Below are 24,015 nucleotides of genomic sequence, written 5' to 3' on the forward strand. Positions count from 1 at the left end.
TTCAGAAATTTTTCAAAGAGTCGAGACTTCAGAAATTTGCGATTTTGACAGAATTTAAGATTCGAAGACATTTCCGCTGATTTGTATATTTGTATAATATATGTAAATAAACCCCCTTGCGCACCGCCTAATCCGTCTATGATTACGTCGCTTGTGATGGTGGTGGGGTTCTATTTAACAATATATCTGCCTAGTTAAAAATTTATAAGTTATTATTAAAGGAATATATAGGCCATGTCGGTAAATGGGGTATATTGGCAGCAATTTTCAAATTCTTTTTTAAAATTTCCATACTTTAACGAAATGTTTATTAGAAAAATTCTGTTATAAAAATAAAGAATAACAGGTATTTATTTATATTAGCTACATTAGTATTCCTGGGATTTGAATTCGCTCCTTCATGTGTTTAGAAATATGAGACTCACCCACCAATTTCCCTTTCTTCTAGACGGAAGCAGGGGAGCCATCCCCTCTGCAGAGGATCAAAATTGTGATAGTATGTCTTCGGATCATCCTCAGGGATGTTTCCCAGATCGTCGCCAATAGCCCATTGTGCAGCTCTAGTGTGACGTAAATGAACTACAACAGCTTCTTATAGACGGAATTAAAAATGCGATAACCGTATTCTTTGAGAATTCTTCTTAGATTGAAGTTTAAAAAATAAAATTAAAAAATATAATTTTTCAGCGAACTGATATTTTTTGCTATCTAGTGGTGCAGAATTCTTCTAAATAGTTTCCTTTATCGACGCAGAGTTTTAATAAGCTGCCAGTACTTTTAGTCAAAATACAACTTAAAATGGGTAGTCTGATTTCTTCACTTTCTTTCTGTAAAGTTACAGGAAGAAGATGAGTTTAGTGACGTTTAAATTAGTCAGCCAATCATTTGCACGTTTTTTCTCTTGGCTCCATTTGAATATACACGTGTGTTTATTTATTTTTTGAAAGTTTTTTTTATTTTAATTTATTAAGGGTTTTCCGAAGGTATAGATTTAATAATGTTTTTTCATAATTTATTAAAAAAAAATTTGAATTCGACAGCGAAGTGACAGTTTAATTATTGTACTTGGTGTTTTTACTTTCTAATATCTTATTGCCTACTGTTTAATTAAAGCTTATTTAGTTATTTTTTTTATTAAGTTATGAACAATTATTTTGACTTGCATTGCTGCAATTTTTGACAAAATTTATTTTAAGAATATATTTTTGAAAAGTGTTCATTATAACGTGACTCTTATAATTATGATAGTTTTATAAAAAAAATGTTTGAATGATATATATTTAAACTATGAAATAGATTTAAAGTTAATATCATATTTTGTTAATTATAAATGAATTTTATTTCTTAACTATTGTCCCTTTTTTTTTTAGGTAATCATGTCTACTCAAAGAGGCAGAGACACTGAGGTAAGAAAAAGAATATATTAATGATATCAATATTTTATATTAGTTAAGTTTATTAGTAATTTATCTATTATAGTATATACATAAATGCAATTTTTTTTTATTAAAATTGATCAGTTATAAAAAATATAAACCTGTTTTTTTTAAATGTTATTAAAGGAGCATTTTGTGACTTATATTTTTGAAGGTTTAGTCTTGCTTTGGTTTAGTTGACTGATTTTTATTTGTACTTTCTTTACCTTAGTCTTATTTTTTTATGCAAATAAAGGGATATTTCTACTTCAAAACTGTACCTGTTTGAAACCATCTGCTTTCACCAAGGGACCAAATATTTCTTAAGGGCCATTTGCTTGCTGAAATCTATGTAGTTTTATATATAAAAAATTAGAAGTATAAGGATATAGGTTTAATCATTTCAAGAATGTTTACTTTTCTCCTTAATATTTCCCCAAGGTTTTCTTTGTGTGTAATTTATTACATATAAAGATATATGTAAAGTATATATACTACTATATGTAAAGAATATAATGTTGGAAGCATCAAACTTCGGAAGCACTTGCCGAGGGTGGCTCTGAGTGATATCCCTAGAGTTGATGCCCTTCTGTGATGTTTTTTTCTCCCTCCTGCCACCACCCTATCATTGCCAGAATTTTGCTATTTATTGTCTCTGGTACTGTTACAGAAATCTAACTAGCTAATTCCCTGGCATTACAGTCCATGTTGGCCCATGGCCTCACTAACAATTTTCCTCCAAAGTTGCCTGTCTCTAGCTCTTTGCTTCCAGTTTTGGACTTTTAGAGTCTTAAGGTCTTTTGTTACAGAAATTTACCCTGAGTAAAATGACACCAACAAATCAAGTAACAAAAATCTAATTTTAATTAAATGGTTCATGCCAAATTTTAAGCCAGAACTTTTATTTTTATCGATTAACAAGCCTTGCAGGGCTCAAAAAATCGCCCGTCCTCGGCGGTAATAAAAACTCCCCTCGGACTATGAATTTCTCGAATCCGACGTCTGCACGGACGGCCAATTTACCGTTAATGTTCGTGATACATTTTCAATTTTTCTCTTACAAGAGTCTAGCGCCTCCCTTCTAAAATTACCCTCTAATCAAGAGATCCCGTTAATTCCTTCGTCAGACCAAATGCGCATAATTGGTAAATGAAAGAAAAGTTGCTCTTTGCATTTGGACTTCTAACGAAGAAATTAACAATTTTTCTGATCTCATGACGTCACTGTTGACTCTCCTTGCTGCCTCAAATCTGTTAAGTTATTCAAGAGCTAAAATTTTGTACACGTTATTTAAGAGCAAGGAATCGGAAACGGTTACTTAATAACTGATATAGCTTAACCGATAAGTTCCGAGTAGTAGGAGAATTTGAGCCAATGAGAAGAAAAAGACGTGAATGCCACGATTAGAGGAAAACTGGTTCCCTCCGCCATCTTCCTTCCTCACTGAGTCAGTGTTGCCAGATTGGGCTACAAGTAGCGGATTGGGCTACTTTTAAAAGTCCCCGCTACTGAAAATTGAATTTTCGCTACTTGCTACTTTTTGGGCTACTTTTTATTTTTCGAACGCTACAAATCTTAAATATGCGCTACTTTTCTTCCTTACTGAAATATATATATATTTTTTAATCTTTTCCCTTCCCATTATAAAATGATTCTGAAAGTTTGCAGCTTCTTTACCATTTTTAAAAAGGACATTTTTGTTGTTGTTGTTGAAAACGTTCTCGCTTCAGTTTTGGATTCTTGATATGTTTTACTGATGGAGTCTATAATCTTTCCATGTTTATGTTTCAAATCGTAGACTCGGGAAATCGCAAAGATATATATGGAAAAATGCACGGAGAGTATGATGGGGAAAATGTTTTTTAACTCCAACTATTATTAATCGTTTATCTTCTGGAGAAAAAAAATCACGTTACTCGCTTTGAAACTCAGAAAAATTAAATCCAAAGTCATTTTACCTGATGAATGAAAATAGTTGTTGTGAATGACAATGAGTTTCCAAAAAATATCGTACTGTTAAATGCTTTTTAGTGAATTCATTTCACTTTTGTAAATCACGATCTATTCACAGTTGCACGAAAAATAGGAAAATTTTTATATCTCTCTAGAGCAGGGATGGGCAAACTACGGCCCGCGGGCCAACTGTGGCCCGCCGGAAGGTTTTATCCGGCCCGCGGATATAATTTTAATTTGCCGATCAGTGGCAATATACATAAACAATATACATCCATTTTCTTGTCAACTATTTAAAATTATTTCTGTTTTTCCTTTTTTAACAAAGTACTGATGACCTTTTTACTTTCTCTATTTTTGTTCTACAAAACATAAATTGATGGAAATAGTTAGCACAGACAGCTTCAATTGGTAAAATGTTGAAAGCAGAAGTTCTTCATAGAATAGTCTTAGATTGGCTCTAACTAGCGTTTGTCTTTCTCGAGGAATCTAATATAGGTAAATTGTACTTCACATTTGGCAGACTACGCATTTTAAGATCCAACGAGCGGACAATCTAACAATCATCTGAAGCAGTTGTTTCTAAATATGCCAAAGTTTTACAAATCATTACCAAAAGCTAGTTTCCAAAATTTAATATTTCATGCCCAGAAAATCAGCTCTATGTTTGCTTAATCTTATATATGTGAACAAGAGTTTTCAACTTTGAACCTTAGAAAGAATCATTTCAGAAGTGGACTAACAGAAAAGCATTTAGCCTTGTTCCGTAAAATAGGCACATCTCGCTTCGAACCTTAATATAAGGAACTTTTAAAAACGAAATCGCAATTTCATTCATCTCACTAAATATTTAAATTAAAACTTGTATATCGCTTTTTTTTTTAAATTTTGAAAGTTTTATTTGTCCCACCAAACATTTTTTTTCTCGATTTTTGGCCCTCGACCAAAAAAGTTTGCCCATCCCTGCTCTAGAGCTTAGATTTGCCCGTTGTAAATGATGAAATTATTTTTTTTAAAGGAAGCTATAATATGTATTGCTATGGTTACAGTTATTATTTTTCACCTCATTTTGCCAAATATGCAATAAATAAATGAAACAAATAAAAATTAAGTTTTGGATAGTTATCATATTAAAATAAAATTCGTATTACCAAACGCAAATGATAATCAGAATTGGCATCAAGGAGAACGACATGAAGAAATATTTCATAGAAGGCCAAGGCCCACCCAATGATGACGATGAAACGCAAAAGATGGATTTTGTTTTTAAAACAAAAATATATACTATGAAATTTCAAATAATAATTAACTATAACAATGAAATTATGAATAAAAATGACTAAGTTAATTGAAACATAATGCACTTAGGGATCAGGAAAACTGAATAACGACAATTTTTTTAATTCGAAAATGTCAACATTTTAAACCTTTCGAAACATTTATAGTAATTGCAAAATAACTAGGAAAGATAATTACTTTAAATGATAAACACGGTAATGTATATGCTGCGTGTTATAAAAGGAGTTTAGAAAATTATTAAAGCTACTACAGTGAAACTATCGTAAACTGATCAGAAGTGGAACTACAATTTGATGGTTTTATAAGAGAAGTCATCTTATAAAAATGATAATAAATTGTTTTTACCAGTTTTGCACTTGATCATCAAAATCTTAGATAGGTGATTAACTTATAGAGATGGTCAACTTAACAGGTTTCACTGTGCAAGTAAAGTAAGCACAGCAACTAAGGCGAGCTGCGAGAAAAGAAAATATTTACGAGCATTTAGTGCAAATCTATCTTTTTATCATTGTTTTTTTTTAAACTTTACAACAGATGTTACGGCTACTATAAATGAAAAAAAAATTAGTTAAAAATATTTGTTGCTTCGTAGACGCTTTAAAATACTGTTTCATACGTGGTCCAAATCAAAATATTCATTTGTTCACTAAATTACTATCAAAACTATTCTCAATCGAGTTTGAAACAATTATTGATGCTGTTACAAAGAAAAGCAAAGTCATATTTCTCATCTGCGAGCTGAATGTTTGTACTTTGTATTGTTTCGAACTTCAGAGCAGAAATGATTAAATAAATTATTTTGCTTATCAAAAAAAGATTTTTTGCCTTTTATTTTTAAATACACACAGATGTAGGCCCATGAAGTTGAACTTTTCTGAATTTCTTGTTGGAGATTGGGTCCTAGTTAGGTCTTATTTTTAATTTCCTCGAAACGCGAGATAATTTTTATTAAAAAAAAATTAGCTAGTGAGAACATTTTTATGTGCGAGTAATTAAGGTTCTTGAGGTTGGGGAATGAAGCGAGCTGAGGTCGAAACCTCTTAGTATTCTTATGCAGCTCAAAGACCGCACCAACATTAAAATATCGAAGACAGTTCCGACTGATTTTTACACATAAAAAAGCTGGAAAAAAACAAGCTAGTTAATGTTATTATAATTTTAGTGTTTTCTGCCAAACGGCGCTGTTTTACAGAAATATAGCCAAATGAATTAGTGCAGTAAATAAATTTATATATATATATATATATGTTTTATTTTTGGGCTACAAAATGTTCGAATCCGCTACTTTTGGAGCTCCCATTCGCTACTTTTTAATCTTAAGTTCTGGCAACACTGCACTGAGTAAACGGAACTCTTCGGCAACTTGTTAATCATAATGATAATTATATATTCATCAAAGATATAGAACTTGGCTGATAGTGAATTTTTCTTCAAATTTATTTTATTTTCATAGGATGCTGGGGTGTCTATAGAAGAAATAGTTCAAGGCATTTCTAGTCAGGATGCTCATCAACAATTGATTGCTGCTCAGAATGCTAGAAAAATACTTTCCAGGGAGCCTTGTCCACCAACAGATGCTATGATTGCTTCAGGAGTTGTTCCCATACTCGTACAATTTCTTTTACGCCATGATAAGTAAGTAACATTTTAAAAAGTTAATTTTAATAATATTTCAAGCCATAAATTTTCTGTGTTTGATTTTTTTTTATAGTTGTTACTTTTTCCATTCTCTTTAGTATCCAACATGAATATCATTATAATCCTGTTTTGTATAAGTTTTTAAAATTAAATCCGTTCTTTTTAGAATGGCCTGTCTGCCCTTGATCCCTATGAATGCCTGTCATCCTTTAAAAACTCTTTTTTTATTTTATTCCTTTTTTAATAAATTCCATTTTTGTTAAATTATTTACACAAAAATTTTTTTGTTCATAGGTTTAATTCTGATTATATTACAAATATTTACTTTGTTAGGGTTGTTCTTAACTGGTCAAATTTTTATTAGTTTCTCTTTTTTTAAAGGGGGTATATTGATAAACTTTTAAAATTATATTTTAAATACTTTTTTTCTTTTTAAAAATTTGCATCTTTTAGTGATTATTATCTTATAATTTTTGTGGGGATATTTTCGTATTGTGATCTGTTACGCCAATTACAATTGCCAAGGTGCCAAATCTATTTTTAACTTCTAAATTTTTTTGTAACAGAAAGTAAGTAGATGTTTGTCCGGAGATGACTGCCAGTTAGACCTTTCGAGTTGGTCACTGTCTGTGAAGTTTTTTAGTTTCTTGCGTACTTCTCGGAAGTTGCAAAGACTTGACGTTTATTCTGCCACAGACCATGATATTGAAATCTCCATTTTCAGTATAAATGATCGAAAAAAGCAGAATCGGAGAAATTTATCAATTAATAATTTTTTAGTGTTTTTTTTTTTTTTTATTTAAAGAAAGGGGCAATTGCTGAAAAATGTGAACAAATAGATGGGCAGTGTTTTCCTCCTTGTTGTGTCACTTCCTGAGGGAAGTTGGGTCACTTCCTAGGGGAAGTTGTGTCTCAGCTAGAAGGAAGTGGGTGTTTTAGTGTTTAGTTAGTTATGTTTTGCTTTGTATAGAGTATGTTCTTCTCTTGAAGAGTTATGTTCAGTTTTGTTGAGTGTAGTTTTCTTTCTTTATATTTAAAGTTTTATCTTCGTAAATAAATATAGTTGTACTGTTTTCTATGAAGTGAATTCTTTTTCTGTGAAGTGAACTCTTTATTTATGATAGATGTCTGCAATGTCTGAAACTTAATAAGTTGGCTCGTATTTTCAACAATAATGATATTGTCAGGCTTAATTTTTCCACCCTCTGATATCGAATCGAAATATCTCTTTATCTTTCTATAATTGTTACAGTAATCAAGAAAAAGGGTTCTTTGTCAGAAAGTAGTTATTTTATCATGATCATGAAAATTATTTTGCATTTTGTTAATGTATACAGTGTATAAAATATTTTTCAATTCTTAAAAGGTGCTTATTTTTTGTTGAAAGATTTGGCTATACACCCTGAATATGTCATAGTTTAGTTTTAGAAATTCAGAAATTTTATTTATATAGGACTAAAGGGTCTTACTAAACACATAATTTTGTATAAAGAAACTTTGAAATATAAGAAAGCTGCTCGTAGCTCTGAACCATATCAGTGTTAAAAAATATTAGTTGCAGGGATGAGATTTTTTCTCATTTTAGCAGATTTTCGCTTTTGTCTCGAATTTCAACCTTTTTCTTTTTCAAAAACTCTAATTCTCTGAAAGTTGCTTTTTTTTTTTTTTTATATAAACATTCCGCTTTTTCTGAAAATTCAGTTTAAATAGAATAATTATTTCAGAATTTCAAAGACAAACAGAAAATTCAAACTACGTAGCTACCAACCCTTACACATTTTTACTTATTTTAGCTATTTTCTCTGCTTTTAAGTACAGAAAACAAGATTCCCCGCACCCTAGGCAACTTGTACTTTCGTAATTCAGATTGTGCTACTTTGTGTTTGCTGGCTCAAAATCAAACAAATTAAACTTATTTTTTTATTATTATCAGTGGATTTACTGTGAAAAGATTTATTTGCTCATTCAATTAATCTTTTAAATTTCTATTTATGGCTCAACACAAACAATCCTTTTAGAAATCCCATGCCCAGAATCTGCTAATATCTCCATTCTTATTCATACGATTTTAATATCAAACATCAATTTTTGTATTTACCTGATTTAAAAGTTGCTCTTTGCGATTCTTATTCACGCGATTTAAATATTGTGCATTGTGATTGTTATTTACGAGAATTAAAAATAGCGATATTATTACAAAACGGCGATTTGTTTTGTTTGTTTGTATTTCCCTGATTTAAAAGTTGCTCATTGCGATTTTTATTCACGTGATTTAAAAATTATGCATCGTGGTTTGTATTTTTGAAATCCAATGTAGAGTTTCATATTCACAAGATTTAAAAGCTGCATATCAGGATTCATATTCTCTCAATTTAAAATCTTATTCACACGATTTTAATATTAATAGATAAAATTAATAGAGATTTATAATCACATGGTTTAAAAATTGGACTTTTTTTTGTCAAATTTTTGGATATCAGCTTATATATATANATTTCAATATAATGCATGGCAACTGTTGGTAGTTTTAAAGTTTATATATTTTTTGGCAAACATATATTCAATCTAGCATTTCCTCTTTTTTACGTTCTTACTTCTCTCATCCCTGAAGTTAATACATCAGATTGTTATTTTAGGAATTTACATTTAGTCTTGGTTTTCAATCCTTTAATTTTTTTAGTGTCCCCTTACAATTTGAGGCTTGTTGGGCACTAGCGAATATAACATCTGGCAATTTTGCCCAAAGAAGAACTGTTGTTGAGGCAGGAGCAATCCCTAATTTTACAAGTTTGTTATCTTCTCCACATGCTAATGTTGCAGAGAAAGCTGTCTGTGCCTTAAGAAACATTGCAGGTAAGTTAATATTGTCAACTTTGAAGTTCACTTATAATTGCTATTTAGGGATTAAGTTGTGGCAAATTAATGTTGTGCGTGATTATGATTTCATAGTTATATCAGATTTATTGAATGTACTTTTTTTACCCACATTTTTGTTCCAGAAAAAGGCAAATTTATAGAAACAAAACTTCCATAATAGCTTAGGCTAGAATTAAGGAACTACTAAGGTTAAAACAAAAGTATAAAATATGTAATCTTAAAAATAATTCTGATATTATAAACATATGAAATATTGTTCACTCGAAAAAGAATTTCTAATAAGTAGCAATTTTGTTGGAAATTTGAATGTGTACAAAATAATTATTTTATTAATGGGATTTATTTAACTCTTCATCTAATTAGGCTACATTTAGATCAAAAAAAATTTTAGTTTGATATTAAAGCATGGAAATTTCAAATCATACATTTGGGTAATTACTTTTCAGCAAGCTATTTATGTGTTTGGATCTTTTTTTAATTGTAGTTAATGTGAATTCATGCCTTCCAAGTCTCCTGTTTTTTTAACGAAGACTCTTGTATTTTATGTCTATCTCCTATTTTATGTCTATCTCCTATTTACCTGTATATTCTCAAATTTCTCCGAATTTGTTGAAGAAATTAAAAAATAAAAATTTGGAAATAAAGCATCCGCTAATGGCAAACGCAAAAATACTTCTTATTCTTCAACAGATCGCACTATTGTCAATGCTGCAGTACGTTGAGTGTTTATAGTTTAAGTAATTATTAATAATGATTTTTAAAAAATGCTTGTTACATAAAGGTTTATACGTATTTTTTACTTCGCTAAATGCTAGTGCTTATATTATTTCCAGTTTTGAATTTCTCTTTTTGACTTTACATGAGTATGCACGATTTCCCTACTATGCATGATATATCCCGAAAATTTGTTTTAGCATTATAGAACTTAAAGTTTAATGATATTAGAGCATTTAGTTTTAAAACAATATTTAGTTATTTTTCCTTCTTTTTATAGGTTTTGGTCCTAATATTTCTATTTTGTTTGTGTTTAAAACATCCCATTTTCTATGAATATTAATGCAGCTCTTAAAATCTTTTTGAGCAATGGAAAGATTCAGTTTTTTGTTCTCATATTTTTATTTTATTAATGGTTCATCCAGAATTTTACTTATGAACACCGAGGCTGAGAAGCACATTTACTATTTTCATTTAGAAATTGTTAAAACCGAAACTTTATAATATTAGATAATAGAAGTTATGAACTCCATTACAGGAAGTATTTCCGTTTATGCTTTTGATTGTAACAAGCATAATGTGTCTTTAATATGATAATGAAAAAGAGTTTATGTAGCTTATATTTCAATTCATTCATTCCATAGATTTAACTAATTTTAAAAGTAACCTGAAAATAGATTTGGTGATGCTGTATTTTAAGGGTGCACAACCTTTTTGAGTGAAGGGCCACTTGCACAGCAGGTAGATTAACAAAGGGCATCACGCATATTTAGCAGGGTTGGCAGGTTTTTGACATGTGACAGTTTTTGACAGTTTAAACCATGGTTTAAACCGTCACGTCAAAAACCTCACTGTCGAAAATGTCAAAAACCTATATTCATATGTGAAATTTAATTAATACATAAAATTTATATATTTTTTATAAAGGATAGTGTTACTAAATATGTTCTAGAAAAAATAAATTTAAAATTTTGAAGAAACACTTATATTTTGAATAGTAACCAAAATCTTGTACTTTTGAAAGCTCACATCTTTTGTAATATTATGTATTCATTTTCATGTGTTATTGAAAATCTGCAGTGATATTATTAAGAAATTTATTTATAACCAAATTTAGTGTATAGTATAGATTATACTAAAAATTAGACATTTTTAAAGATAAACATTAGCAGTTTTGTACATTAGACATCTTTTAAAGAAAAATCTTTTTAATATTCTTTTAAATCTTAATAATCTTTTTAACATAAGACAATACAAATTTAAATGCTTTCTGTTAAATACACAGAGTAGTTAGTGTCGATTTACAGTATATTCAGCCTATTCATTTACTATGCTGAAAATTTAGTTTATCCAAATACTTGTGAATTTCATTTTGCTGAATACTATATACATAGTTTTGTTGAATATCTAAATATTCAGCTGTTGAATAATTACTTCTTGCTTTCAAGATATGCATTATTTGTATTCTTAATACAAGTGGGGGAAATAAATTAAGAGGTAAAAATTGTTTTAAAATGATAAGTGTAATAATTATAAATAAATATCATAAACATTATGAATTATATTTATCATTATTCACAAATATAACTACTTTTAAATTCAAATTAACATACTGGATAATAAAGATATTCGGTATAGCATTAAAAGCTTTTTTCATACACTTGTATCAAGTTTGTATTTATACAACATAACTTGTAAGTTCCTTATAAATATTAGTTATATGTTCCTTATATGTCAAAAATGCATAGTAATAAACTTTTAATTTTCTTAAGTATCAAAAAAAAAAATTTTTTTTTTCAAAATATAAATATTTAAAAAAAATTTGTGCAAAATTTTTCTGCACATGCATTTGAATATAAATTTCTGAGATTTTAAATCTGTTATTTTACCTTAATTTTAATTAAAAAATATTTTAAAACCTGCTGATTACCTATAGTATAATTAAATTTCAATATAATGCATGGCAACTGTTGGTAGTTTTAAAGTTTATATATTTTTTGGCAAACTTTAGTTTTTGACATTTTTGACGGTTCAAACCAGTATTATACCCTTGTCATGTCAAAAACCACTTTTTGACGTCAAAAACCCAACCCTGATATTTAGTCATGTTACCGGCAAATATGATACTTTTTATATAAGTATTAGTGTTCTAAGCACGTAATATTTTTATCAGTAAACTTAATAACATGTTTGCAAAAAATTAAATGCTTTTTATTATTTGAATTTTAAAAAAAATGATACTTTTTTCAAGAAACTTTTTCCATTTTTCACAATTAATTTATCAAATATTTATAGATATACATAAATATAAGGGGAGATAAATTCTAACCAAAAAGAAGCTTACAAAATGAAAGAGCAAAAAATTTATGCATTTTAGAATAAAATAATTTGAATTAAAGATTTTAATTTAAGAAAATTTATAATGTTTAAACAAAAACCAAATTAAATGAAATTTTTTGTTGGGTTCAGAAGTTCCTGCGGGCCACACATCAACAGTCAGTGGGCCGCATTTAGCCCACGGGCTGCAGGTTGTGCACCCCTACTGTATTTAATATTAATTAATTTGTTTATATCAATTTATTTTTATAAATATTTTTGGAGGCAAGCTCTGATTTTTAAACATTTTAAAATTATGTACTTAAGTTGGTTTAAAGAAATGCATATTTCCATTAGTATTTAATCTTAAAAGTGGAAAATTTTTGAAATTTTTTTTTTTTATTCCTACTCAAAAACTATAACTATTCATACAAATTTAAAATAACTTTTAACAAGACAGCCTTTTTTTTTTTTTTTTTTTTTTTTTTTTTTTTTTTTTTTTTTTTTTTTTGAGATTTTTTTAAATCATTTGTTGGTTTAAGCTATCGTTTGAACCACATTGGCTTAACCTTTGGTTTTACAACATGTTTTGCTGGTACAGCATGAAGACCACGTGTGTTGATACAACTTGGTATGCTTGGTTAAGTGTTTCTTTTGATAGTCTGAAAAATTATTTTAACATATTTTTAAAGTGTCTATATTTTATTAAATTTTATTTTAAAATAAATTTTATCATAATTTATTTAATAAAATTGCAAATGTTAGCCCCTTTGTTTTTCTCCTCTCTCAAAAAGAAGGTAAATTCAGCCATTGGAGAAAAAAAAGGAATTTACAGTATTCTCTTTTCTATTATTAAGAAGATGTTTTAGTTTATTTTGTTTGAATTTGAAATAAATCGTAGAACGTTTGTTGATTTGATTAATCTTAATATTTTAAGGTGATGATGTTTATTTAAGAGACTTGGTTATTAGAAGTAACATTATACCTCCACTCCATGCACTACTGACATCTGACATTTCAGTAAGCATACTTTTGATTGAAATAAGAGCTTTTTTTTTTATACAGCATTGACATAAATGTGACAGAATAATTTTTTCTTATTATTTTAGCCACTGTTGCGACGCACTATTACAGGAATTTTGTCTAAACTTTGCATTAATGAAAATTCGCCTCCTCCATTTCACGTCATCAAAATGGTTCTGCCAACTCTTGCTGAACTGATAAATCACAGTGGTAAGATTTTAATACCAATTGATTTATTAATTATTAATAAAATTTTAATTACAATAAGTTTTGTCTTTTTATGCTTTCCACAATTGTTTTCTTTCTAACTGTGTAGCTTATAAATACTTAGGTGTTATATTTTATATTGCTACTATATTTTTGACTTAGAATTTATATCTTTCTTTTTTCTTTTAAATATTACCAATGTTAAAGCAAAATGCACTATTAAATGTAGCATGTCATATTTTATTAATTATTAGACTGCTCTCTCTGTGGAGTTAAAAAGGAGTTAATAAAACATTTGTAAGGCTTCTCAAAAAGTGTTTATATTTTATTCTTGATATTTCTAAAGTTTTTCATTTTGATACTTTGTTGCTGTTTCGCAACAAAAATCCTGTTTCAAGGTTGTTTTCAATAATTAAAATTATTATTTTTTTATTAAGAGTATGTTTTTTCTGATCTGCCTAATTTCAGCTGCCAACTGTTCAATTAAATTGTATGTCCTCAGATGTTTATGCATGTTCTGAATTTTTAGCTTTGTGCCAAAAAGGTCCATGTTTTGATTTTTCAGTATTCTAGCACCTTTTCCCTCCATATACCGATTTTCTTTCAGTCGAGGGCGGATGATGATATTTTTCAGCAAATATTTGTAGAATTCTGCTTATCTCAAAACTATTGGTTCTCTGACTTCCGCAGATCAAAAATTTACAATTCGACGACACATTGAAACTTTTGCTAAATCCTGTTGTCGAAACCTTTACATACATATGATTCTTGCTCCAATACGACTTAAGTTTATTGAAAAGAAGATAAAACTATAAACACAAAGACGAACTTCCCTCAACAAATGGAGCACCACTCTACCTAGAACAGAACATAACTGTAAGACAATTAAACTCACTTCTTCCAAGCTGTTACACTACAAGGAAGTATCACATCTTTCTCTAGAAAGTGACATAGCACGAGAGAAAACGCTGCCCATCTATTTGTTTACATTTAGGAGTATGTTTTTCAGCTATATTTACTCCTTTTAGGACCCAATATTGTCATACATTTTTAAAGATCAGATTTGTATTCATACATTTTTAAAATCCAAAATTGCTATTCATGTTCATGCTGTTGTAATATCAAATGCAGATTTTTATATTTGTACGCGATTTAAAAACTGTGACTCGTATTCACGTGAATTAAGACTTCAATATCGCACAGGGCTCAAAAAAACTCGGAAATTTTACTCGTCCCAGAGGGCGGCTTATCCAACAATGTACCTGTTCTTTGAAACTAACCCGTAGCTTCTAATTGAATAAAAATATAATTTTCTCTTATTTATTACAAACATTTATATAAATTGCATAATGAATATAACATTTATATAAATTGCATAATAAAGGCTCTTAAAAGTACTTAATTTTGGTATAAGGTTTTTAAAAGTCCTTAATTTTTCAGCATCACTAAACTTGGTAAGAGCAATTTTTCAGTTTTTAAAACAAAAAGTCGTTCTTTTATCACATAGAATTAGACCATACACCAAGGGTAGAGCATTTTAGAGAGACAAGAAGGGATGTGTGTGACGGGGCTACAGGCAAAAAGAATAAAACATCTCCTTTCAGTAATATATTGGTTCTTTCATTAATATATTATGCCTTTTCCCTAGAATGATACTCTATGAAGAGAGTGATATTCTAAATGAAAAGAATAGAGTGTGGACAAGGATGATACTGCACGTGGAAGAGATGGTGCTTTTTTGGGGAAGGAGGGAATCCGCACTGACCTTCAAAGTGTACAGAACTCAAGGTATACAGTTCGACTGATAAAGCATCTGCTCATACAGAGTTCCCACGGTACTTGAAGACCCTTGAAAGTTGGAAGTGGTGGAAAAAAATCAGAGCCCTGAAAAGTCCTTGAATTCTGCCATAGGGTACTTGAAAAGTACTTGATTTTTTAGGAATTTAAATACTTCTAATTTTTCTTACAAAAAAGTAGTAAAAAATAATAAATTCAATGGAAAATTATAATGATTGATGCAAATTTTAATGCTTGAAGTGAGAAGGGGTTAAAGAAGATGCAAAACTTTTCTTTCCTAGACTTTTCAGACCAGATTATTGTTCATCTCTAATGTTTTGAAAGCTGAAATTTCTAGCAAATTTTATGTTTTTTAGTCATAGTTTTTGAATGATATATAGTGTTTAATTGATTTAGAAATATGTTCAATGTGTTATTACGACAGGTTAATATTATCCTATTTGTTCCTTTAATTTATGTACAAAGGATAATTAATTTTTTATCATTTACAAACAAATTTTTACATTTAGTTTTTGCTGCTAATAAATAAAATTTAGTTCTACAGGTTTCATTAATTATGAATAAGCATCGTAATTCACATTAAACTGATTCTTGATTTACGGAACAGAGTTCATATAAAATGTTCACGGCGAAAATTCGTTGTTCATGGTGAATTTTTTACCGCCACGGGCGGGCTGTTTTTCGAGCCCTGATATCTCAATTTGTATTTCTGCATTTTTAAAATCAATTATCAAAATTCATTCTTTTGATTTTAAAATCCAATATCTTGACTTTTGTAAGAGGTTAGTTTTTTTTTTAGTTACTTCAAAGATGGGATTCTTCATCAGTTATTTTGTTAAGTATGAAGCATGTGTGGTTTATAAATTGATATCTTGATATGGACTTGGCACATAAAATTTTCAGGGATTTTCAATTTGTGTCACCTCTAATACACTTATTATGCTTTGTGTTCCTATTTTTGTTTTTAACAAGTTGGCAGCTATTTATAATCTAATCTTTTAATGTTTTTTTTGACAAACTCTAGTAGTGCTATTATATCTCTCATTTACTTTTGTATATATTATATTTATTTAGATAAAGAAGTGGTCAGAGACTCTCTCTTTGCTATATCATACCTGACTGAAGGCAGCTACAGGGAGCGTCAGGAAGTAATAAATCTTGGTCTTGTTCCACGCCTTTGTGAACTTCTAGAGATGAGGGAAGTTTCTATTATCTCACCAGCACTCAATGCAATTGGACATATTATATCTGTAGATGATGAGCATGTTCAAACAATGATCAATGCTGGTGCTCTTCAGACTTTAAGGGTGTTGCTTAGACATCCCGTAAATTTTATTGTGGAGGTGAGTGACGATCTCTTAATTGTTGTAATCCCAGTGGCAGAATTTTTTCAGACTTTCTGCAACAAAACTCTCTAGCACTAATATCTTTCTGCAATGTACATTCATTAATAACTAAGATGTATGTTGCTAATTAAAGGTAACAAGAACGCTGTGTTTACAAAAACAATATATTTTTTTAATTGAATATGTTATATTTTTTTATTCTAATATTGTGGGCAATATTCTCGCACTTTGTTGGGGCCACACTAATTATTTCCTTTATCGCATTTTGCAAATCATCACATTAAAAAAATAATTAAATATGATAATCTGTAGCAGTAATTAACAAAAAAACGGGTCGACGATGAAGTCATGCGAATTGGACTCTTCAGAAAGGTGTTACTCAAATGCAATGTTTCATTTCCAGATTTGATCGTTGTTGAAAATAATATCGGATGACAAATTTCAGGTTTTCAAAAACTATCGAAATAGAAATCAAAAGCAATAACTGCCAAAAAAAATTTATAGCCTTAATAAGTAAATGATCAAATGTGATGAAAAAAAAGTAAATGATCATATGACCTGAAATATATCCGAACATCTGCAACCCTTATGTGAAAATCAATGTCAATAACTACTGAAAATACAATCAAAAAGGATTTACGATATCGGTATAAATTGAGATCTTCAAAAAGTGGTTATTTAAATACGCGATTCGAATTTTGGGTGAAAATTTTTGTTGAAAAGCAAACCAAAATTTTTTACTTCTCAAAAGAAAAATCTTTCTGCAAGAACTCAGTAAAGTTCTGCAACAATGTCTCCGCAATTCTGCCATGAAGCTCAAAATTATTGCGAATGCTTTGTTAGGCGTTCTATGCATTCTGGGTAACAATGAAGAGCACAAGAGAATATTCTCATAACTTTTCTGGACTCATTAAAATAGTTGTTTCATTAACAACGAAAACAGTTCTCATTGAAACAACAGAAGAGAAATTATATTTTTAAATTCTTAAGGTGAGAACTTGTAAAAAAAGAATAAAAATGTTTGAATTTTTATTAAAAGATTGTTGTTTTAAGTTTTTTTAAATTTTCCTGTGCTTTTTAAATTTATTTTTAGGATGCCTGTTGGATTGTTTTTTTTACTGCAGGTACGCCTACTCAAATCCAAGCTGTTATTGATAATGAACTTGTGGGTCTTGTCATTGATGTTCTTCATAAGGTATGTCTTTCTGAAGCTTAATTGAAAAGCATATTTATTGATTTAACAAATACCCTTCATGCATATGTTAAATTTTTATGCAATAAATATCACTTTCCTTTTATTATTTATTTTTAATAACTTTGCTGCCAGCAAGTGACTTTTACAGAGGTGTGATTCTTCCGCTGATTTCTACTTTTGGGGGGGGGATTTTTCCATTTCCCTTGCTAATTTCTGTGGGGATTTTTTTTTTTTTTTTTTGCACAAGTTAGAATATTCTCTGGGGAATTTAATTTTTCGTGGAGCGAAAATATTGCAGTCCTCATTCCTCCCCCTGAAGTTTCTCTGAAATTAATTCCTTGAATTAAAACTGGTTAACCTTTGTAAAACACCCCCAAAGTATTCTCAGTATTTTTTTATCTTCTGATGACTCACTACAAGCGCCGTGTTCTATTTTTTTTTTTTTTTTTTTTTTNTTTTTTTTTTTTTTTTTTTTTTTTTTTTTTTTTTTTTTTTTTTTTTTTTTTTTTTGTCGTTTTCAATATTTATTTGATTGACCAGTACCATTGCAAATCTGTTCTATTTATTCCCTCACCCTTTTCAATTCCAGCTTCAGAATTTGTGATTTGCTCTTGTTCTTCAATAAGAGATCATTATTTTTATCTGTTCTTATAATAATGGCCAGTGTTCGTATGGGTATCGTATCTCATTCTTCTTTTAACATTAGGGAAATAGATAAAGCTGAAAATCCGCGGAAATGGGATTGGCTGTAAAAACAAATTGAAGGTATATATTTACGCGAGCGTTTTTGAAAATTGGATAAATGCGGCATATGCTATTGTACCGTCTGTGGCAAAGAGTTGGCAGACAATTCCAGAGGATTTGTTACACTTACAGACCATGTTAAATCCTCAAAGCACAAGTCCTCAGATATGGAAGGAGCATTTTGCACTACCTGGGGAGTTATTTTAATCCTTTTTTTCTTTACTTAGCTTATTTAGTTTTACATTTTAAGTATTTAGATTTAATTATCAAGTTTTAAGTATTATAAATTGGTTTCAAGACTTTTTCAGGAATTTTTTTGGGCCTCGAAAGAGGCTCCGCGGGTTAGTCTTTTTCATAACCAGTGATGAGTTTTGAAACCTCTGATTATATTTAGAACAATCTAAAATTTACAATTTTTTTAATATTTCGGTTGCCTTTATTAAGTTAATGTAAGATGCCATCTAAATGGAAATTGCATTTTTTAAAAGAGAATATATTATAGCAATATATTGAACAAATTATGAAAAAGAACAAGCATTTATAAAATATTACATTAGCACTTCCTATTGTGCATTCCTCTAATTAAGTATTTTAAACGTAGTTTTTTAAAGGTTATAACGTTTGCAACTATCTTAATAAACAGTAAACTGTATTTATCAGGGTGGCCACCCACCTGGAAAACCTGGAATTATCAGGGAATTTTTTTATACTGGAAAAAACCTGGAAATATCAAGGAAATTTGGATAAAAACCTGGAAAAATCAGGGATTTTTATAGAAAAGCTGGAAATTTTTCATTTAATGATTTTTTAAATTTCACTAATTTAAATTATTTGCTAATTTTCTTAATTTAAATTATTTCATCCATTATACCACTTTTTTTTAACGGAAATGTATCGCCAAACAGTTGAAATATCATCAACTTAGCGATACTTTGCTTGCATCAAAATTTGCTCCATTATAGTTCTGTTAAACTAGAATGCCATATAAAATTCTTCCACGGTTGCTTAACAAATGTGGAAACCTTTGACCGCTATGGGAATTTAGGAAAATTTAGGTAAGATTCTGGTGGAAAAAGGGATTAGGATATTAGCTTCTGTTTATAAATTCTGTCCTTGCTAAATCCATTTATGGCTCAAGTTTGTTCCGATGCTTTGGTGGTTATTTTTTTTTCTCTATTTTGACAAAATGTTTTTGTATTTTTAACTTTATAAAATTCTCCAAAAATTAGTTGGTTATAATTTTATGATAATAGATTTTATATCACACTCTTTTTCTGAAAGCTTTTCTACTCCTATTCAAAGAAATCTGTGAATTATTTTTTCTGAGCAAACCAACCAATCACACATTTTTTTACAATCACTAACAGCAATGTTTGTCGACAAATTTTTACAATTGTTGCATTAATGCTAATTTTTTCTATTTCATTTTAACCTCTTATAACATATTTTAATTTTAAACAAAAAAGGCTCCTTTGTTGGTCAATATATGATTTTTGATTCAAAATTTTGTGCCAAAACATTAAAAAATAAATAAAAAATCTTGAAAATTGTCAAAATAAATTATTTTTTTCAAGATGATATGTTAAAAAAATAACATTTTGAATAAAATATTTTATAATATAGACACTTTTCTTGTACACATCCTATACTTTATAAGAAAAAAGAAACGCAAACCTGGAAATTTTAAGATTTTTATCTGGAAAACCTGGAAAAATCAGGGAAATTTGAAATCTGATTTGAGTGGCCACCCTGATTTATATAGTCGTGTTCCGCTGGAAGAAGGGAAAATTGTTTGCATGCAAAATACTTTTTAAATAATTGAAAAAACACCTGCAATTTTGGCAAGAAAAATGTAAGTATGTTGCTATCATCGTTTTAATAAAAATATCGATGGAATATTTCATTTAATTTTATGTAGAAGAAAATGTGGGAGTAGGGGTATATTTCTCCCAGTTTGTGAAGATAAAGCTAATTTCTTCCAAGACCTTAAAGATCGTTAGGTCAGGGGGAGGCAGGGAAGGAACAATTGTTTTATTTTTTCCTGTGTGTCTGAATTGTAGGAATGGTTTTACTTCTGATAAGCTGCCGTCAATCAAACACGGAGTGGCATGCTGAATTCGTTTTTTCTTTGATTTACGAGGGAGTGGGAAAATGCATGATACAAGTGTGGCAGGACCGTCGCAGCCCAAGGAAAGTTAATTAAGAATATGAAGTATATGTTAATGTTAAATTAAGAATATGAAATAAAAATTCAGAATAATATTGCCTGAAAGTAAAATGACGGATTCATAAGCCCCGGTTATTATTGAGGAAAATGAGATTCGAAAGAGAGAAAAAAACCAGTGAATTGTCGGGGGAAAGCGAAATTTTATCCCAAGTATAGTTAATGACAGAAAATTCCACACAGATCAAATTGCTGGATTACACTCCCCCTTTTTTTTTAATATCGCCATTTGCCCTCGCGTTATGGGGGATCTATGCATCTTAAAAATGCTTCTATTATTTTTTATCGTTTCTGAGTTTTGCCAATCGTATGTGCGAGTTAAGGAACTGGAAACTTCGGCCTCAAGAGTATTGACTTGTTAGATTTTTTTTTTTAAATCCACTTTAGTTACTCTATTCTTGTTATACTTGATTTATTGTTGCAAATTGTTTTATAATTTCGGATAATACATTATTATTACGATTAATTATTCCGAACAGAACGTTTTTATATCGTCTGTTATATTAATCTATTTGACACCGATTAACAAAACAATATTTTGCAATTGAAAAATCTTGCTTTTTTAGAAGTGCGATATCGTTTGCGAGTTTTGCTTGATGTAGAATATAAAAGAAGATTGTTTATTAATCTAAACATGCAATTATTTATTTCTAATGGCAGGCGATTATTTTACAGCTTTCTTTTTTTAAAAGTTATATATTTCTGATTTCACTACGTATTGAGTTTTTTTTTTTTACCTTTCGCAATAAATTCATTCCTTTTATTCATAAATTTTAAAAGTAAGCTGTTTTTTTTTTTTTTTTTAAATTCAGTTGATTTTATAATATTTTGTATTAATATTTATGTTAGCGCTTTCAAGTTTGGTAATTTTCAAGTGTTTTTTGATTAATAAGTTTTCCTTTTTTATAGTTTTCTTTTTTCCTTATAATTAGATATGAAATATATTGCATATTTTTAATAATATGTTTTGTGTTATATTAGTTAACTAGCTAAATACCTTCGCACGGGGTGAATAAAAATTTTGTAAAGAATCAATAAATCAGAGTAGAGAAGATCTACTGAATCATGCTCATAATATGCTGACACAATTAAATATGAAAGAACCAGATAAGTGACATTTTTAGGAAGTTATTGTATCACTGCTTTTGTCTTTTAAATCTTAACAGAACTAACGAAATAAATTTTCAGTATCCTAGCATGATTTTTATTTCAAATCAGGTAATAAGGTTTTTTTTAAAGGCAATTTGGTTTTATTTAAAATTAGGAACAACAAAGCAAAAAATTATTTGTCTGGCCTTCTACTGAATTGGTAATAAAATAGTTTGAATGCAATTTTTTTTCCTTCTGAAAATGTCACTTACCTGCTTCTTCCACAAAGTTTTTCAATTAATATAGCTAAAATTATTTCATTTTTTTAAATTGAATATTTGTTGCCCTTTTTGGTGACTCTTGTAATAAGTAAGAAATCTTGTTTTTTGTAGTGATATTTGTTGAACATGATATTCCTTGGAATAATTCACATTCTTGTTAGCATCTATAAAGCAAATGATATTGGAAATGAAGCTAGAGAGAGCACATCAGACATTTAAGGCAAACACTTTCGCATAAAGTTCTTACACAAGCAGGCCAAGATTGAAAAACAGAATTGTTAAAATATTGTTTGAATGTTGTTTAGATACTCATTTAATTTCAAATTCGTTTGTCTGTGTTGTCACTCTTTAAAGAATATGTAAACCTGTTTCAAAGTAGTTCTCCACTTATACATATTTTAAATGACTAACAGTTCTGGTTAGTTAATAACTTTTTGGCATGCTTTATAAAAGCTGAAAAATTAGCCACTCTCAAAGATTATTGTAAAAAATTCAAACTTTTCCATGTGGAAGACAGAGTTAATCACTTGCCTAGAAAATCTATATTTGTGGGGAGAAATGTAGCTGAAGTGCACAGCTTTTCGCTGTGCACTTCAGCTCCAAGATCTCAGGTGGACACCATAGAGAAATTCAAAGCGAATGTTTCAAAAGCATATCCGGCTTGTTGAAAAACATTACAACAAAAGATGCCATTAAATATGACCTAGAAGCCCAATGCTACCATGTTGCCAAGCTACGTCAGCCTAAACAAAATGAGTCTATAGATTACTGGTGGATAGAAATTGAAAATTCTACAAAATTTCCACTTCTGTCAAAAATGTCACATGCTCTGCTTTCATGGACCCAAAGTGGAGTCCAATTTTAGCATTACGAACTCTATAATAACACCAGGGTCCAATAGGTTGAATGTAGAGCTGAACATTTTCCTGCATGAGCCAATCAATAGAAAACTGCGTAAAAATATGAAATCAGCATACTTAAATTGCAGGAATGACATGGTTTTGAAAAGAAAAGAGAAGTGCGCCAAACAACCACATGCCTGAAATCAAAAATTGATTTCAAAATAAGCAGCAAAGAAGTTGTCTGCAAAAGCCACTAAATTACAAAGAAATATTCATTTAAAGAAAATGCACAAGATTTCTTTAGAGAAAAATGTTCCTTCTCTTTCAACTGAAGTGAACATGTCAATGAAAAGTTAGTGAAGAAACAAAGTACAGTACCTGTAAGGGGTATAAATTCTTCTCCTTCAAATAAGCATAGACTTAATGAGAATGCAGCTGAAAAATCAGCAAGAAAACAAAAGACAAACCACCCTTCTACAAAACAAAATAAAGGAATGTTTTAAATGACAATCAAAGAAATGTTTACTAAAAAATAATTGTAATATTAAACTACTGGTTTTAGGCTTATTAAACATGTTTATTTTATTTGTACATTCTATGGTATTTTTTATAACTGAAATTTATTCAATACTAAAAAATGTATTTGAAATAAAATTTCTAAATAATTTGCCGGTAATTTGTCTCTCCTGGGAAATATTTGATTATAATCTTATTAATAAATCACCCCTTTTATGTGAATTTTTGAATATCGTATCTTTTACGTGTTTTTTTCTTTTTTTTTTTTGGAAAAATTTTCGATTTTACTCTTATGCTTTCTGTCCACTCTCATCCCCGCTTTAGTTGGTGCCTTTATTGATGCCGACAAGCTTTTTGTTGGAGTTAGATATATCTTTATAGTCTTTTATTCTAAAACTTCTCTAGTTCTTGGGAATAGAATTTTAAAATTTTAGTTTTGTTCTTTGAGCATTTCATAAAGTTACATTAAAAATTAATTACAATTTGTATCAGCTCAATATGCTACTCTTACATTGCCCTTAAACATAATGCTAATATTT

The 24,015-nt window shown here is 29.3% G+C and overlaps 1 protein-coding gene across 3 annotated transcripts in view; it reads left to right on the plus strand.

Annotated features, from left to right (window-relative positions):
* Positions 1-833: 833 nt before the first annotated feature.
* The window catches only part of LOC107446664 (importin subunit alpha-1), a 39,071-nt gene continuing 15,889 nt past the window's right edge, over positions 834-24,015 (plus strand). The window contains exons 1-8 of one of the 3 annotated variants that reach the window (XM_043054915.2): positions 834-923; positions 1,371-1,406; positions 6,121-6,302; positions 8,986-9,158; positions 13,150-13,232; positions 13,322-13,445; positions 16,314-16,582; positions 17,679-17,780. In XM_043054915.2, coding sequence (XP_042910849.1) covers positions 849-923; positions 1,371-1,406; positions 6,121-6,302; positions 8,986-9,158; positions 13,150-13,232; positions 13,322-13,445; positions 16,314-16,582; positions 17,679-17,780 — 1,044 coding nt within the window. In that variant the 5' untranslated portion in view covers positions 834-848. Of the gene's footprint in view, positions 1,062-1,370; positions 1,407-6,120; positions 6,303-8,985; positions 9,159-13,149; positions 13,233-13,321; positions 13,446-16,313; positions 16,583-17,678; positions 17,781-24,015 lie in introns of all 3 variants that reach the window. The other 2 variants (XM_071182183.1, XM_071182184.1) reach the window with 2 other exon arrangements.

This window comes from Parasteatoda tepidariorum, chromosome 6 (genome assembly GCF_043381705.1).
Source record: "Parasteatoda tepidariorum isolate YZ-2023 chromosome 6, CAS_Ptep_4.0, whole genome shotgun sequence".
NCBI lineage: Eukaryota > Metazoa > Arthropoda > Arachnida > Araneae > Theridiidae > Parasteatoda > Parasteatoda tepidariorum.